The sequence below is a fragment of the Astatotilapia calliptera genome, chromosome 7 (genome assembly GCF_900246225.1).
Source record: "Astatotilapia calliptera chromosome 7, fAstCal1.2, whole genome shotgun sequence".
In the NCBI taxonomy this organism is placed as follows: domain Eukaryota; kingdom Metazoa; phylum Chordata; class Actinopteri; order Cichliformes; family Cichlidae; genus Astatotilapia; species Astatotilapia calliptera.
In genome coordinates, this window is record NC_039308.1 from 57671997 (window position 1) to 57691245 (window position 19249).

The 19249-nt window shown below is 40.6% G+C and overlaps 1 protein-coding gene across 7 annotated transcripts in view; it reads right to left on the reverse strand.

Moving 5' to 3' along the window:
- Positions 1-3398: 3398 nt before the first annotated feature.
- The window catches only part of kcp (kielin cysteine rich BMP regulator), a 40196-nt gene continuing 24345 nt past the window's right edge, over positions 3399-19249 (reverse strand). For all 7 annotated transcript variants that reach the window (XM_026176076.1, XM_026176081.1, XM_026176080.1 and 4 more), the window contains 23 exons: positions 18969-19139; positions 18696-18869; positions 18522-18604; positions 18360-18450; positions 18203-18285; positions 17934-18107; positions 16614-16872; positions 13783-13865; positions 13594-13687; positions 13351-13524; positions 13104-13186; positions 12069-12189; positions 11898-11980; positions 11672-11771; positions 11491-11579; positions 7260-7362; positions 6993-7135; positions 6561-6733; positions 5625-5736; positions 5437-5538; positions 5176-5340; positions 4775-5075; positions 3399-3997 (listed from right to left, as the gene is read on the reverse strand). In XM_026176076.1, the coding sequence (XP_026031861.1) occupies positions 3759-3997; positions 4775-5075; positions 5176-5340; positions 5437-5538; positions 5625-5736; positions 6561-6733; positions 6993-7135; positions 7260-7362; positions 11491-11579; positions 11672-11771; positions 11898-11980; positions 12069-12189; positions 13104-13186; positions 13351-13524; positions 13594-13687; positions 13783-13865; positions 16614-16872; positions 17934-18107; positions 18203-18285; positions 18360-18450; positions 18522-18604; positions 18696-18869; positions 18969-19139 (3200 nt within the window). In that variant the 3' untranslated portion in view covers positions 3399-3758. The remainder of the gene's footprint in view (positions 3998-4774; positions 5076-5175; positions 5341-5436; positions 5539-5624; positions 5737-6560; positions 6734-6992; positions 7136-7259; positions 7363-11490; positions 11580-11671; positions 11772-11897; positions 11981-12068; positions 12190-13103; positions 13187-13350; positions 13525-13593; positions 13688-13782; positions 13866-16613; positions 16873-17933; positions 18108-18202; positions 18286-18359; positions 18451-18521; positions 18605-18695; positions 18870-18968; positions 19140-19249) is intronic.

Genomic DNA, 19249 nt, shown 5'->3' on the forward strand with positions numbered 1-19249 from the left:
GTCTGTTGCTTTTTGTTCTCCCTGTGCTGAACTTGTCCAAAGTGTATCCTGCCTGTTGGCCTATGCCACCTGAGATGGGATCTATCCCTTTTCAACCCTTTAGTTAAATAAGCAGTCAGGAAAATTGATGGATCTACAAATTAACCCATCTGTTTTGATAAACCATTTTCTTTGCCGTTACGTGTGCTATTTAACAAAGTTGTTTATGCACATCCTTTTTTAGTTTTTGGATAACACACTGACTCCTTATATCCCCGACCAGTGGCAGTGTAGCCAAGTTCAAACACTCAAGCAAAGTAGCAAAAACATGATCTATGTGTGTTACTTGTACATCCTGAAAGCTCCTGGCAGCTCAGCTAAGCTGAGCATATCAACAGATGCCAAAGCTTCATCTGCACGATCCTCCAACTGTTCTACTTCCTGATGCTGTTGCCATGTCGGCATCATCTCCCAGACGCTCTTAGCTGTGGATCAACAAAGAAGTAATGACAGAAACATGAAGCATCCAAAGCAGACTCCTTCATTGTGATTAAGGTGTACTTAGGTGACAGTGTAGAGGAACATTTCCTTACTATGGTGCTCCTGAAGCATTTCTGTATACAGCAATTGAGTGACCACATCATACTTGACATCCACCAAGAGGAGGACGTCTGACAAGGAGACATGGCCCCACGCCTGGCCTGTAATCCTTTGACTTTGGTTCTGCCATGTAGAGGGCAGTATGCTCCACACACCCTGTGATGCCAATCTTAGTAGAAGCAGACACATTAACAACATAGCTATTGCAAGTAAGCACTTCACTATAAAGGGGTGGTTTGTAATATTAGAAAACTGTATATCTCTGAAATGCTCAGTTGCTCCTTAATACTCAGGTTAAGTAATATTGAATAACCTCTGAAAGATAAAACATCCTCCTTAGTAAAAAGCTGTGTTAACTGGCAATACAATTGTTGCTCACATCAGTACACCCAGTTAAGCTGCAGTCACCGAGTTGTTTTCTACTTGCTTTAGCGATTTGATGTGCTACATGCAAACCACAATTTAATATTATTGAATAATGCACAGATTTGCCACAAGGACTAGGGTATTAAAGAAAAAGCAGTTACGAATTTTGCTCCTTTTAGGTTCTTTAATCTTTGGCTTTTCACACATGCAACACAGTAATCTGGGTGATGTGGCTGTAAGTCTAACAACGGTGTACTATGTGGTTCATACATACACACAATAAAAATCAATACATGTACAAATTTAATATTAAAATAACACATTTTGCTATAAACTGAGTAACTTCTCACCCTCAATAAAAGATGCTCACCTAGCCCAGTACTGCCTGGCTGCTTTTTTGAGCCTTTTCACACATGTCTTTTTCCCAGAGAACTCTTTCCCCCCTCCCCATCTTCCGATCTGCGGAAAGCAAAAGAGGGCAAATAATGAACTGCATTAATGCAGGAGAAAGTGTACAGTTCTGCAAGTACATACCTGTACCAACCTGCTGTAGGGATCCTAAATCTGAGGTGTATGCCTTTTCGAAAGTATTAAAGTCTGTATTCTGGAGCAGGGAATCCATCGTGTGATGAAAAGCATTGGGATTTCCAGTATTTAGTAGCAGGAGGTCCCAGTATAGCTGAAGATAAGAGTATTTATAAGAGCAGTAGTAATAATATTTTGATTATGGAGTTAAGCTACGATATTATCATATTAAAGAAGAAAAATTGTACCATTTCCTTCTTTTCCCTTTCCCTTTCCATTTCTAAGAGAACATCCAAAACATTTTCACCAATACAGGTCCAGCTACTGTCTCCTCCTGCAATCTGAAGCACAAACAGCCCCATTGTAGTATTCTGTTACTATTTGTTTGTTTGTGTTTGTGTCTAATTATGTGTGAGCTGGTACCTTCCTCATAGCTGTATGTGCTTCAGTGATGTTGGAAGAAAAATGAAACACTTTGCTGTAAAGGAGACTCACATCCTCAGGGGTAAACTCTGCGCCAACAGACATACCTAGAGACTGGTAAAGACCAGCAATGTAATCCTGAAGCAAAGCACATGGTTGTAATTACATTTATTTTCAGTTCATTCAATTCAACCTTGTACATACAAAAGGAAAACAAATGCATTTCTCACACAGCCACAGCAAAGTATCCTACCTGCTCCATGTTTTCAGGTTGATAAATTATGCAGCATATTACTATGGTTACGGCAGTCCTCTGGGAAACAGCTGGATCAGCTTACCAGCAACAAAAAGTGACAGTGTATCTGTCAGAGAGTGAAAGGTGATACATGACCACGTGATGCTTTACACCTGAGTGTAGTGCTCTGTAACATTTAACACGTAGTGAAAGTCAGTGGCTCCATGCCTTTTAGTGTTGTGTTGTCTTTATTTTAAAGTCTGTGGTGTCAAATGATTTATTTACTTTATTTTTAAGGCATACAAAGTCCTAGTATGTGATTTAGGCTTCTGTTCTCTTCAAAAGCTGTATGGTGGATCAACTTAAAAAAAAAACAAACTAACCATTTTGGGTTTTATTAAGCCTTAAATGTAGGGGTGTGGGTGCTGTGATTGACAGGTATGCGTTGCCTGGGTCTCACCTCTGTTTGCAGAAGTTTATGCTCCAGTTTTGTTGTGTAGAATTCTAGTATTTTATCTGTATGATACTGCTATACTATTTGCATGATTATCAATAATTAAAAGGAATCTGCTTCCATGTGATGAACCCATATACCTTATATATCTTGTTTAACAAGCTTACTAGTTATCTGATAGCTTAGCACTTAACCATTTCACCTGTTGAAACTTCAAATTGTCCAGAGTCCAGAAAATAATAGATGATATCATGGTGGCTACATACAACTTTTATATACAGACTATAGTGTTGTAAAGTGGCTGTGTTTCTTTGTCTTATTGTAGAAAAACATCACTGTTAAGAGGAAAACAAAGGGATATGAGCCGGTTTCTTTTTTTGATTTGCTTAAAGTTATGACATATCTAGGGACACCAGTGTTTTCTTACAAAGCACCCTGGACCATGGACAATTTAGAGAAAGAAGTGAATGTAAACATGTCTGGCCAGCTCTCCCTAAAAAAAAAAAAGAGAGACCTCAGTGGGATTTCTTGGTCAAATAAAGGTAATAATAATGAGGTGGTTAGGTCTATAAGCAGTTGATCATTGAGAATCACCCTGAAATAAGCTGATTTATTATTGAAAACTGCTTACCATATTTGTTGAATTGTAAAGCTATTTCACACATTTTCATATGTGTAGCTGACCTGATGTGTACTCACTAAAATACACTCTACTCAAATAAATACAATGTGTGCAGAAAGGACAGTGTTGCCAAATGGGTGATTAAATATCAACATGAAGTTTGTCTCTGAACACAGAAAAAGAAACAACAGAAATATTAGTGAAACTTTTATTTATAAAATGGAGAAGGAAAAGATTACCTGAGATTATATGGCTTCCTGTATGAACAGTCAGACATTGCACAGTGCTAAAAATGTAACCTGCATGATAAACAACTTTAAATAATTGCTAATACTGTTAAAGTAAATGTGTGAAACAAACTAGGTATGGAATTAAATGACAAATCTTTAAGTAGTATAAATATTCAGTGTTACAATATTTATAAAAACCAACAAACACAGTATGTGGAGTCCACAGGTCATGGAGGTTCATCTGGAAATCTTTCCATTGTATACAGTAACATGGGGCTGATGCAGTGACAGTGCATGCGTGTGAAATTATAAGTGAGTGTCCACTTATTCAGTAACTGTGGCATTTGAGGAGCTGCCATGAATGATCTTTGGACACTTCTCTTGTGGTATGCAGTAGTTGTTGTGTAGGACCAGACCAGCAGGACACTGACATCCTGGAACACAGGGCTTGAAACAGTGGCTTTCTATCACTCCCAGAGGTACATCGACATTAAAGCAGGTTACAGGACAAGGGGGGCCGCACTCATCAAACACAAAGCCCCTCTCCACTGGGCAGCCCACAGCTGTGGAAGACAGGAGCAAAGAAAACACTGTGAGCACTATAGCTTCAAGCATATGTCTTATTTTGACCTTTACTGATCCTCAGCAGAAATTTCCGGGTGGCTGACAGCAGTAAGGCCAATGGCTGTTTATTTTTAATTCAGAATGAATCATATTGCATTACTTCCTTATAACATTAAGCAGTTTATGTCATGGAACGCCGTGTGGCAAGCAGACTGTGGACCCAGAGGCAGGACACAGGAAGAGAAATAAACTCAAAAACTCAGCTTTGCTTGCTGGCAAATTACAGAAATTACACAAACCAAACCGAAAAATAGGACTCTAGGAGAACACACGGACAAGAGAGCGCACAGCAAAAGGGAGGACGTGACAAAGAACACATTTTAGTCAAAATAGCCAAGAGGAGATTAGAGCAAACAAGATGAGAGACTATCAAAATAAAACAGGAAGTAGCAGAACATGAGAACAGAAACATAGACCTGAAACAAAGACAGAAAAGGAAACAAACACAAAGAAGGAAACACCAAGGACAAAACACAGGGATGAGGTTAGGACACACATGGGAACATTAAGAAGACAGGAATACACAGAAACTCAGGATATAAAACATAAACTGAAACCAACTGAAAACTAGACAAGACCCAAAATTTAAAAAGCTGGGCCCGTGACAGTTTAAAGTTGGTTATGAAGCTGACAGCTGGTTGCCGGCATGCACGCTCGATGTGAAATGATAATATACATCCTAGAGTATATTTGCCACTTTCTGGTGATTTACTCACCACACAGAGACGCGCTCCTCCACTGCACGATGACTCCTGCTGCTCTGCACTGGCTCGCGTAGGCCTCCAACGTGTCACAAAGACAGTCATCAGTATTGGCACCGCAAGCACAGAGGTCGTAAACACAAGCTCCGTACCACTGTTCAGGAGGCACCACGGGATGACAGGGCTTAAAGATGGCAGACTTCAGGATTTTACAGCGAGTGTTGGCCCCCTTTTTGGCCTGGTAGCCTGCATCCTTACAAGGGTCAACATTCTCGCCAGGACGACAGGAGGAGCGGAAATGGGTACCATTTGTGACCTTAAATGACAAAAAGTTATTTCATTTGCATGCAGTCAAAATTAGTGATAAGCTATGTATTTTATAGAGTCTCTGTATTACTGCTGTGTATTGATTTTACCCTCCAGCTGTTTCCAAATTCAGACTCAGATAGGGTGATTCGTCCATTTGGCATCCGGAGGTCATCCTGGTAGTAGTTGTTGAAGTTTCCACAAAGACCACAGGTGTGGCCCTTATAGGAGCCTGGCACACTTACTTCTACATGTGAACGAGGACTCCACAGCACCTAAGGTGGGCGAGTGGATGTACCAGTTTGTTACAAAACTGGGAGTGACCAAATTTGTGAGAAGGTAAAGAGACAGAAAAACAAAGAGTACTGCACCTTCAGACCAATGTTAGTGTTGAGTAAAATTGTGTTGGTTTGCCGTTCGATATAGATGTATGGTTCCCTGAGAAATGGCAAAGTTACAGCCTCATCATTCACCTGGATAAAAGAGGAGATGGATGAGTGAATGCACTAAGCATAAAATTCACTGGGTAAAACCCTTTATGGTCTATTTACATACAAACCTTCACAATCCAGTCCTGCAGTAGCTGCACTGTGACATCACCCAAAAACACAGTAACCTCTTTAGTCCAGGACACTCCTTTACGTCCACGATCATCATTTGTAGCATGAACACTGTAAAAACAAAAATGTGCTTTCTTGTTTTGTTACTTGTTACCTTTTAGCAAAATTTTGTGCTTTAAATACAATAACAATGCATCTATTTTCTGAAACACCTCCAGTTCCAGCCAGCTAGGATGTCCAAGACTATTTTTTCTGTGAGGCAATGATGGCAACTGCACCTCTTGGGGAGGTACTCCATATCATCAACCTCAACACAGAACCAGTACTGTTGTGGTTTGTTTGAACAGAAAAAGAATCTCTTTTTCATTAGTGCTGTCAAAATTAACGCATTAACGCAAAATAATCCACCATCATGCTTAACGCGTTTATAAATTTTAACTCGATGAACACATCTGGAGCACACAATGACTCAAAATACTCGAAACGATTCTGTCTATGTCTATATATATATATATATATATATATATATATATATATATATATATATATATATATATATATATATATATATATATATATATATATATATTAGCGCCACCGAAAATTAACGAGTTAACGCGAATTAATCCCCATTGCGATTAAAACTTTTAACGCAATTAATGCATCCGGGAGAAGATTGAAGAAAACTATTCAAATTCTATTTGAATTTGAATTTCTTGTTTATTCTACATTTACTTTATTATATTGCATAAATGTCAGTTAGAAGCTTAAATATAAAGTTGAAAAAAATCAAGTTATCAGGATCAAGTAATTGCGATTAATCGCGATTAATTACAGATAATTGTGAGATTAATTTGTTAATTTCTTTTAATCTATTGACAGCACTACTTTTTATACAATTAATTATTATAGATATTGTTTGGGATGAATTTCACCTGAAATCTCCACTCTCACAATCCTGTGTCAGGACATATGTGCACGTTCCCTGGAAGTGCAGCATGCGGCCATCGAAGGTCCGGTAATGAGGATCGCCAAAGGCACTGCAAGTAGCTGGACGAGGAAGGCAATGAGGACAACACAAACCTGGGATAACTGCAGGCATCTCATCCTGGCAGTAAAACACACAAACAGACTGTGTTAACACTGGCTGTGTGAGAATATGATGAACCTAAAATGATTTAAAAAACAAAAAGTCTGCAGTGACAAAATGTGCTCTGTGAAAATAGCCAGCGTGTGAACACAGATGAGAAACGTCAGATAATAACTGATTCTCTGCAAATTGATGGGTGAGCATCATGGGAACATTTCAGATAATCATGAAACGCCATTAAAAAATTTTTGTGCGTGTGTTTTTCAATAACACTCACATTTGCACAGGTGAGGGGAGGGCAGCGTTCACTGCGACAGTGTACGTCTCCAGACAAACACGTGCAGCTGGTGCATTCATCCACCTCCCAGTGTTCATTGGAGTGAAACACTGTCCCCTGGTACAAACACGACACCTCCGAGTCTACAACACATATGCACAACAAAGTTTAATCTTTGTAAAGAATACACCCCATCCATCTGTCACATCATTCCAGTGTCGAATACCCAGAGGTGAAAAGCCAGCAGCTGTTTTTATTTTGTGATACCTTGACATTCATAGCAGCATCTCCCAGGAAGTTTCACTTGCTTTTGTCCTTCCAGACAAATGGCAGGTAAACACTCTTCAATGCTGCACTCAATGTAGCCCAACTGAGGATGCAACCACAAACAGACTTCTTAAGAAAATAATCTCAGTAAATAAAAAAAGGTCTATTTTAGAAATGCTATTTTTTTAAATATAACATTAGTGGCAACGTGCTGGTGTGCCTTCCACCTAAGTCTGTGGCCTTTCTGTGTGGAGTTAGCATGTTCTCTGCGTGGGTTCTCTCTGCATTCTCTAGTTTTCTCCCACAGTCCAAAGACACGCATGGGTTTAGGTTAAGTGTTAATTTTAACCCCTGTGATTGGAGATCTTTCCAGAATACCCTGCCTCTCGCCCTATGTCAACTGGGATAGGCTCCAACACTCCCAAGACCATGAATTTGATAGGGGATAAGTTGGATCAGATGTATGTATGTGTGAATGGAGAATCATATTAATATTATGTCTTCAGTTAGGTGAAATTTAAGTGTTTTCCTTAGCTTAACGATCAAAATCAACCCCTCAGTATTTGCAGCTGGAGAGCGCTGGACCCTTCTTTTTGTGTCTTTTAAGTCATTCCTCAAAAACTAAACCCTTCCACTTGTATTTGTGTACCACATTCTTTTTTAACATACACACATATATATATATATATATATATATATATATATATATAAAAAACACCCAGCACGCCCCTGCGGGCGGTTTATCTTTCAAGCTTGGGTCCTCTACCAGAGGCCTGGGAGCTTGAGGGTCCTGCGCAGTATCTTAGCTGTTCCCAGGACTGCGCTCTTCTGGACAGAGATCTCTGATGTTGTTCCCGGGATCTGCTGGAGCCACTCGCCTAGCTTGGGAGTCACCGCACCTAGTGCTCCGATTACCACGGGGACCACCGTTACCTTCACCCTCCACATCCTCTCGAGCTCTTCTCTGAGCCCTTGGTATTTCTCCAGCTTCTCGTGTTCCTTCTTCCTGATATTGCTGTCATTCGGAACCGCTACATCGATCACTACGGCCGTCTTCTTCTGTTTGTCTACCACCACTATGTCCGGTTGGTTAGCCACCACCATTTTGTCCGTCTGTATCTGGAAGTCCCACAGGATCTTAGCTCGGTCATTCTCCACCACCCTTGGGGGCATCTCCCATTTTGACCTCGGGACTTCCAGGTTATACTCGGCACAGATGTTCCTGTACACTATGCCGGCCACTTGGTTATGGCGTTCCATGTATGCCTTGCCTGCTAGCATCTTGCACCCTGCTGTTATGTGCTGGATTGTGTCTGGGGCATCTTTACACAGCCTGCACCTGGGGTCTTGCCTGGTGTGATAGACCCCAGCCTCTATGGATCTTGTGCTCAGAGCTTGTTCTTGTGCTGCCATGATTAGTGCCTCTGTGCTGTCTTTCAGTCCAGCGTTGTCCAGCCACTGGTAGGTTTTCTGGATATCAGCCACCTCCTCTATCTGCCGGTGGTACATACCGTGCAGGGGCCTGTCCTTCCATGATGGTTCCTCGTCTCCCTCCTCTTTCTTGGGTTTCTGCTGCCTGAGGTATTCACTGAGCACTCGGTCAGTTGGGGCCATCTTCCCAATGTATTCTTGGATGTTCGTTGTCTCATCCTGGACTGTGGTGCTGACACTCACCAGTCCCCGGCCCCCTTCCTTCCGCTTAGCGTACAGCCTCAGGGTGCTGGATTTGGGGTGAAACCCTCCATGCATGGTAAGGAGCTTTCTTGTCTTTATGTCAGTGGCTTCTATCTCCTCCTTTGGCCAGCCTATTACCCCAGCAGGGTACCTGATCACGGGCAGGGCGTACGTGTTGATGGCCCGGATCTTATTCTTACCATTCAGCTGACTCCTCAGGACTTGCCTGACCCTCTGCAGGTACTTGGTGGTTGCAGCTTTTCTAGCGGCCTCTTCATGGTTCCCATTCGCCTGCGGGATCCCCAAGTACTTGTAACTGTCCTCTGTGTCTGCAATGTTGCCTTCTGGTAGTTCAATCCCCTCAGTTCTGACTACCTTCCCTCTCTTTGATACCATCCGACTACACTTCTCCAGTCCGAACGACATTCCAATGTCATTGCTGTATAGCCTGGTAGTGTGGATCAGTGAATCGATGTCTCGTTCACTCTTGGCATACAGCTTGATGTCATCCATGTACAGGAGGTGGCTGACAACTGCTCCGTTCCGTAGTCGGTATCCGTAGCCAGTCTTGTTAATGATCTCACTGAGGGGGTTCAGGCCTATGCAGAACAGCAGTGGGGACAGAGCATCTCCTTGGTAGATCCCGCACTTGATGGTGACTTGTGCTATGGGCTTGGAGTTGCCTCTAGTGTTGTACGCCACATCCCCATTGAGTTCCTGATGAAGGCTCTTAGGTCCATTGATCTTGTACCAATTCTAGGCATTCCAGTATCCAGCTGTGGGGCATTGAGTCATAGGCCTTCTTGTAATCATCCAGGCCGTGCACAGGTTGGTCAGTCTGGTCTTGCAGTCTCGGCTATTGTTCTGTCACCAGTAGCTGGTGTTTTGCGCCTCTGGTATTCTTGGCCAATTCCTTTCTGTGTCGCGCTCATGTATTGACCCATGTGCCTGTTCATCTTAGCCGATATGATGCCTGACAGGAGCTTCCATGTAAGTACTGAGGCAGGTAGTAAGTACATGGCAGGTCCTATCAGGACCGTCGGTTCATAATTAGCCAATTGGGTGTCTTATCGTTAACTAGCAGCTGGTTTATATTATATATATTGCAGACCTTGTGGGTGCAGTTACACAATTCAGGTTCGGTTCGGTTCGATACTTTGGTGTCACGGTTAGATATTTTTTTGATACAAAAAAAAATGTTCATGCCTTTTTAATTTGTCATTTATTAAAATTATAATATAATATAATATTGCACTGCGCTCAGTGAATCTGCGTTCGACTACTCCGCCTAGGCTGCACTGTCGAGCGCAGATCCACTGAGCGCTCAACACAGACAGCATCGTCAGAAGAAAAGTTGATAAAATAAATGAAAAATTTTGTATTGTTCATACATATGCGTACCGAACCAAAAGTACTGTATCGAACGGTTCAATATCGATTCGAGTATTGTTGCACCCCTAATATATATATGTATATATATTAGGGGTGCAACAATACACAAAATTCACGGTTCGGTTCGGTTCGATACTTTGGTGTCACGGTTCGATATTTTTTCGATACAAAAAAAAATGTTCATGCCTTTTTAATTTGTCATTTATTAAATTTTCACGGCACATTCCGCACCACATCTCTGTGCGTTCATCATTTGTTTGAAGCCAGCTCACCTCCTGCAACTACTTTTCCGAGAATACGTGCTTCTTTTGTGGTTCGGACTCCTTCTGACATTTCTTTGGAGGTGGAGGAACATCACAGTAATTGCTTAAAGGAGCTTCTTCGACATCTTTAAGAGTTCTAAACAAATGTCTGTCCTCCTCCTGAAAATCTTATGTAGCAAACACGCGTTGCAACTTCTTATCTTGTGCGCGTTTTTTATTTTGACAGCGAATGCGCACCTGCGGACCACTTATGTGCACCCCTGGTTATTTAGCTCGTCATATTGCAGCCACAGAAATTCTTTTGTCCATGAAACCATAAAGCTGCACTTTCTTTTTGCCTTATAGTCTGATTTGTCATAACTTTTCCATTTTGTGGTAAGCTTTTCTTTGGCTGTCACTTCTTCACCCTGACCTGTCTTATTTGGCTCAGCAGAACTAAAATATATATCCTGCTGCTTTTACACACGCACTCACACAACGCTCAGCGATTCTCTGCGTGATCAACCTTCACATGTTTAAGCTTTGCTGCGGAGATTTCACTTGTCATGTTTGCATAGAAGCCTAACGAATTGGATAAACGATGTCAGAGGAAATTGTGCGCAACATTAATCATCACTCACCAATCAGTGCTGTCGCTCTCTATACACAGTTTTTGGGCATTGCAAAGTGAAAGCAAAAAAAAGCAACAAATTCAAACGCATTTCATATGACATATGACAGTGGTTCACCGATGCCAATGACATATATTACCAGCTACGTTTCCGAAAGAATATATATATCATATATATATTAATATATATATATAATATATATAATATATATATATATATATATATATATATATATATATATATATATATATATATTCTTTATGATGGGTGTCTAGATTTCTGTTGACTTACAAAACAGGTGCATGTGACACAGTCATCTTTGCTGTCTTTCCAGCTGGTGCCGTTCACAACACGCCTGTTCTGATCCTCAATTACACAATCTGCGAGGAACAGAGGAGAGCCAACATATACAGAGATGTATTAATACCAAGAATCTAAATGTTAAGACTGCTGCTGTTCTATCACATTATACCTTTACACACTGGGCAGCATGAGTCTGGAGGGGTGAACTGCTCATTTAGAGGACAGGTGAGTAGTGGGCAGACTTTGTGTAAGCAAGTCCATGTCAGGTCCTGTACGGGAGATCACCCAAAGACAGCATCACCCCATAATGAAACTCTGTAGTTGCTGAAATATCCTAACTGTAAATATTTTATTCCATATCTGTGAGGTATCACACCAAAGTGTTGTTGTTTTACCTTACACTGGCAGGTAAAACAGGGGTCATCTGTTGCCAACACCTCATTACCAATCAGTGCAGGGGTACAGTTACTGAGAGGCTCTAAATATAGACACATATGTTAGAGAGCTCAGCAATACTGCAGAGATAATACACATATAATTTATTTATTCATTTGTTTGCTACTAACGTGCACAGACAGGACAGCAAGAGTCCGGTCCAGAGAACAAGATGTTGCCCTTAGGACAGTCAACCAGACTGGGACACTGCTTTCGGTAACACTTCAGGTGCTGTTCTCCATCCGGCATCACCTGAGAAACACACAAAATGTCAAGAAACTGCTTCAGATTTTACTATTACAGCTTCTATCACTCCATTTATCCATCTATCTATATTTATTTAATGATGAAATCTCACTGAAATCAAATATCTTCCAAAGAGAAATCCTTGCATTATTTTTACGTTATTTCTGTCTTTCTGTTTTTACTGCTTCAAGCAATTTTGCTACAGTAAGTAGAACTGAAGCTTAACTGACTTTGAAAACATCATTCATCACTTTGACTTAAAATACTAAACCCTGCATGGATCGCACATTGTGTGGGAAGCAGACTGAACAAATTCCATAAAGCAAAGTAACAAAAACTAAAGGCACTTAGTAGAAAAAAAACGGGAAACACAACTGGAAGTATAACAGACGGCACAACAGAGAATGAAGAGAAGATAGGATTTATATATAAAGATAACTGGCTAAGTGGGGACAGGAAGGGAATCAGAAACAGCTAAACATAATCAAGGTAATCAGCAAACAGGAAGCAAGCCCAAGACAACACACCAAAGAGATGCTAACTGACAAAGTGAAACAGGAAATCTAGAAGATAACTAAGCACAGAGACACACAAAGACAGGAAAACTGGGAAACAGTATTGAAAAAGCATTCCACAACACAAGGATCAGATCTGAGAACTGTAAAAACGTTTATTCTAAGGTTGTCACATGATATTTTCATACCATTTTTATAACACACATGAGATAATATCTTGTCATTTGTGTCAGTACAGTAATGGCATATCTAGAATCTCACTATCAATCTGAGTAATGAAACTGTAAGACTGTGAATTCCCTGTTTTAAACACAGATTTAGTATAGCCAATAAGTTATAATAAAAAAATAACCTAAACCAAAATTTCATGATCCAATACAGAGATGATTTTTATTTGTTTCATACCTCACATGTGCAGATCTGACAGGGGTCATTGGCTGGATGGAAACTGTCCCCTGGTCCATATACTTTGCCCTCAAATACACAGTCTGCTCAAAAAATAATGACAGATTGTGACAATAAAAGAATATGAACACATATATTTTATATTAAATGTATGGCTTTCACTACTGTATGGCTACGTATGGGTTTCACTACTGGGAGAGACTGCAGAGAAACAGAAACTAAGAAAATGTAAGGCAAATATGCTCACCAGCACACATTGGGCAGCACTCCCCAGGCACACTGATGAAGTTAACACATGGAGACAGACAGTGTACTTCAGAGCAGGTGGTCACACCATCCACGCACATACATGTCATACATGGAGTTGAGTCTGCAAACCAGCTGCTGCCCTCTGTATGCTCCTCTCCCGCATAAACACAACCTGAGAAGGAAAAGTGAGTCACTGACAAACTATTCCACCTGTGATCAGAGCTTCCATTAGTTTATTTACCTCTACAACGAGGACAGCAGGCTCCTGGATCAGTCACCTGATGCACACAAGCAAGCTTAGGACACTCAGGAACTGCACAATGCACCTCTCCTGCCTGTGAGAATATCACAGATCAGCACTTCAATACAAGAAAGGAAATATGGAGAAGAATAAAATCTATATCTGCAAACAAGATTTATAAAGTCAGACCTTACAGATGCAGGTGGAGCAGTGGTTTGAACTCAGGGTCCACGTCTGCCCATCACTGAACTCCTGTCCATTCAGCATACATACTGAGTCACATGACCAAGAGTAGCAGAGAAAGAAAATGTTGGAGAAGTCAGTCAGAGTTTGTTCTAATGTTGTGTATATTACAGTACAGGGTGGGATTACCAACCCAGAGTGCAGGCCTGGGAAGGTAAGCCGACAAAATATGGCATTAAGACTGATGAACAAGCGACTGTGAGTGGGCCATGGTTTAAACATAAATGTTAAAAACTGACAAAAAGGTAGAAGATTGAGTGTGGAAGAAAAAACTGTGTAAAGTTGTAGTGTAGGATATATTATTAGTTCTGTCAGAATTACTTATATTACTTCTCTCTCAACTACAGTAATTTAAAATTGGACACAAGGGTTTTGAGCCTCCCCATCATTCTGCATGAAAAGGGTAAAGGCAGGGAGAGCACGATCAGGAGTCCTGACAGAACAGAGCAGGTTATCGGTGACAATAAGCATTGAATTAAGTCAGAAATAGCATTAAAAGCACAAAATGGAAAATGTGGGTGTGTAAAGGAGCTTGTGGGGTAACAGTAGCTGTTGCAGGCTGAAGCAGCTTAAGTAGCATATCCCATATGAGATATGGCCAATAGAATGCACAGAAGGGTATCAGCTGAGCCTTCACCTGATGTTGGCTGTAATTGAAATCATCCGGGTTTGTGAAATTATACTGCAGGCAAAGCCATCATTGGGACGAAAACACACACACTGCAGCTGCCAGGGAATGGTGCAAGGTGGTGATATGTGCTGGATGATGGTCATGACCTCTTTCTTCATTGACCAGTAGAAGGTCATACAGTACACCTGGAACTTCCTCTGTTAGGTATCTATATTTTCAGCTTGTTCTTCAGCCACATGTAGGCTTTGAGTCTTGCACCACATTTTTCACTGTCTGCATTGCCTTATATTGTGGTACCGATAGTGATGAGTAAGTAGAGCCCATGTGCTGAAGAGACCTGTTAATCTCACTGATTGATGTTTGGGCCCCACATTTTTTAAAATGAATTTCTTTCGCTTTCAACCTCACACTCATTCTCAGCATTAAGAATGCTCCACTAACTTCTCCTAAAGGCTCCTTTCATCCCAGCAGAATCACATTAATATGTTCTTTGGTTTTTCTTGTAGAACTTTGAAGGGGGGAAAAGAAAACATCAAACGACATTTCACAAAAGAAACAGACAAGTTCTGACAAACAAAAGAAAACATGCAATGACGTCACAACAAAGAAAAACACAAATTGTTATGATGTTTTCCCAATAATCTCTAACTTCTTCTTCTTTCACCTGCTGTCATTATGGGTCACCACAGCGGTTTATCAGCCTCTATTTCACCCTATCCCCAGCATCTTTTTCTGCCACGCCAACTCTCGGCGTGTCCTCGTTCACTACATGAATCTTCTCTGTGGCCTTCCTCTTTTCCTGGCAGCCTGGCAACTCCATCCTAAACATCCTTTGCCAAACATACACACCATCCCTCCTCTGCACATGTCCAAATCATCTCAGCCTTGCCTCTCTAACCTTTCCAAAATGCTCAACCTCAGCTGAGCCTCTAATATATTCATTTCATATCCTGTCAATTCTGGTCACTCCTAATCAGAATCTTAGCATCTTAACTCTGCCACCTTGAACTCCGTCTCTTGTCTTTTTTTTTCGTTTTTTTAATAGTGCCACTGACTCTAAACCACTCTCACTATAGATCACAATATTGTCTAGAAATATAAAGTCCACAAAGACTCCAGTCTGTCTTTCTCTGTCAGACTGTCCATCAGCATTGCAAACGAGAATTGGCTCAAAGCACATTCCTGATGTACTCCTACTCCCACTATGAACCCATATGTCATTTAATTTTTCTTAGTTTCTTTTTTCTTTTCAAACTTTTAAAACTCTCAGATGCATTTAAAAATTTTTTTTCTGTTCTTCAGTCCTCTGTTAACTAAAATGTCAAAACCTTAAGCAATTTAGTCAAATCCTAAGGCCATGCAGTTCCACAGACCTTAGACAGCACACAGGAACAATAACTGTGTTTTCAAAAGGATCACTGACCACTTAGTAACAGTCTCCAACTAAACGTATTACCAAATGGATCACGGGACCAAACTGTTGAAAGTTTGCTGTGGTGGTATGTTTATTGAGTATTCTGGTACCAATTCAGAGAGTGGGTCTGGGAAGGTAATCCAACCCTGACCCACTGACAAAACACAACATTTATACTGGTGAACAAGAGTATGGGCTGGGTATGGTTTACATGCAAGTGTTAAACAGTGACAAAACATATAAGGTGGAGGGTCTGGAAGACAACAACTGGGTGACAAGATCAAGGACTAAACAAAGACTTATTATGACAAAATAAAGTGGTGACAGGGTCAAGGGGTCTGGGTAGACAACTGACTTCTTGTTACAGGGGTTGTAACCAGGAACAAAATGATAAAGGTCAGTGATTCAGCGTCTCAAGTTAGTGAGCGTCTTAATAGTCTTCGTCCAAAGGAAGCAGATTTCCAAATTAGTCCATAAAAGGTGAAAATAACGTGTTCCAAGTTGTTGAGATGTGTAATTTTTGTGATCAGGTGCTTGAATTCAAAATGGGATTTATACTCTTTGTACTTCTGTGACATTTCTGTTTAACAGTGTGAAAACAGTAAAGATTACATACTAATGCAGGTTAATTTTCTGTGAAACCCTTGTTATATTTAAAAAGTGAATACATACGGGATCCTAGCTTTCTTTATAATGAATTGTTGGCTGTGTGTTTATCGTTTCAGGATGTACCTGAGCACGGCTCTGACATGGAAACGTGTTGAGCGCAGGGTGCTTGTTGGCAGCCGTCGGACACACATTCAACAGTGCCCGCGACACAGGTGCAGCTCTGGCATTGGTTTGATGGGGGCCTGAAGCTTTCGCCGTTAGAATAAACAGCATCCTCATAGAAACAGCAGTCACAGATGGGGCAGCATTCCCCAGGACGTGTCACTGGATTGCTACAGGTAATGCTTGGACAAGATTCCTGCTCACATACCACACCACCATTCTACACAACACACATACAAACACACACAAAAAAGCAAGTGCAAATTAATGCCTGGTAAAAAGTCACTTCTAATATGAAGAGTTATTATAGTTTTAAATGAGTTTTTAATTTTATTTCATTTTGACTTTTTGTTTTTACTTCAGTTTTAATTCAGTTTTTTGTTTCGGTTTAGTTTTTATTGTTTGAAAATATTTAATTTTAGTTATGTTTTTATTAGTTTCAGTGTTAGATTTAGTCTTTTTGAATTGTGGATAGATACATATGTTAGAGACAAGACTTTTTTTTACAATAAAAACACATAACCTTTTGAAAGTAGTTAAACCAAAGTCTTTTTAGATATAATAAAATAAATATATATAAAAATAAAATATCCATCAAAGCCTCATGAGGGAAACTGTAATAATATTTTTTAAACAAACTAACAAATATTAAAACAACAGGGAGTGAAAACATTTCCTGGCAGTTTTTCAAAATAAAAGAAAAATTCACCAAATTGTAATGTGCTGATGGGGTTAGGGTTGTGCTATTAAACAAATTGTTAGCTAAATGTATCTTCCTTAAGTAACATATACTGTTTAAATGGTTTACACGTGGTTACAAAACATTTGTAGCTTGCTTCTTTTAAGTCCTCAAATGTTTCTTTACAGCTCTGGTGACTCTGGAGGCTATGTGACTACAGTGAACTTATTGTCACGCTCAACAAACCAGTTTAAGATGATCTGAGCTTTGTGCGTTATCCTGCTCAATGCAGCAGTATGGTGCTCTGTGGTCATAAAGTGATAGACATGGGCAGAAACAATACTCGGGTTGGTTGTGGCATTTGAACAATGCTCAGTTGGAACTAGGGAATCATTTGCAACTGGTGCATATCAAATAACATCTGCCATCTTCTGTGAAAAAGCAAGCTATAAACTTTCCGAGCATACATAATCTGAAATGACAGATATTTGCAGGTTTGGTTCTTAATATAAGCCTGTAATCTCTAAAGTTTCTGATTTCTGATTTTTCTGTGTATACTGAATGTCACAGTTGATAGAGCTGAAAATGATGCATGGCAGTACCTGACAGGAGCAGCGCTGACAGCTATCTGTAGGGTGTGCAAATTGCTCCCCACTCAAACAGTCGCGTCCATAGAAGTTACATCCATCACACACTTCACATGCGCAGCTGTTGAGAGTTGGATGTGGGCATGACACAGCAGGGCATTTTCTTTGCTCACACACTACCTCTCCTCTCTAAAAAAAACAACCAAAACCCAAACAAAAATAAAACATGATGCCATGATGGTGAACTTAATAAGCGGTTTAAATAATGCGTTGCTCTCGCTCACTGAACATCTGCAGTCCTCGCACGCTTTTTCTTGTTCAAGGAGAATCTGTCCATCAGCATAAGTCAGACCTTCAAAACGACAACCTGCATACACAATAAAGCATCAGTTACCTACTTATTCTACTTAACATGAGCTGCGATGTGTTGATCGCTGATACCTCCACAAACTGGGCAACCACAAGCATCAGCGACTGGATTAGGACAAAGGGCTTCAGGACACCGCTTCCTCCTACATTGCACCGAGCCTCTCTGTAAGAGAAATAAGCATGACATGGTGTCTAAAGCTAATAGGAATGTCTGTGTGGGTGTGCTGATACTACCTGGCAAATACATTCATAGCAAGGGTTTCCTGGGTCAGGAATGGACTGTCCATTGATGAGGACTGCGCCATTATAGGAACAGCCTGTCAAATAAAGATGTGTTTAGTTGGTCAAATTGTAAAAATTGGGGGAAAATATCAGTGTGGGCACAGTTAGTTTATTAAGCGTTCATACGGTCACATTCTCCACAGCATTGTCTTGGTGGTTTGTAAGGGTGACTGCACTTTTCATCACAGGGTATCCTGGAGCACGTGACATCGCCTCCGTAACAGTGACAGACAACACAGGGGTCGCTGCCATCATGAAACTCAGTGCCGTCAAGATATTCTCTACCATTATACATGCAGCCTGCAAGAAGAAATTTACAGTTTAATACATGCAAAAAAAGATCATTTTTAAATGACTTTAACTGAGGCCAGTGATTGGTGCATTGGCTCAGGTTCTCACCATCACAGGACATGCAGCAATCTCTCTGGACTGGGTGTTTACAGTTGGAGGGAGGACAGCGTTTCCTCTGACACTGGACAGAGCCGTCACGGCAAGCACACTCAACACATGGCTCTGATGGGTTATCCCACATCTCCCCATTAACTCGCTGTTGATCTTCATATAAGCAGCCTGAGAAAAAGAGAGAGAGAGAAAAATAATTGATAATAAAGACGCAATAAACAACTGCATCAAATATCAGTAGTGTTCTGATCTTTAATTAAGGACATGACAACTTGTAC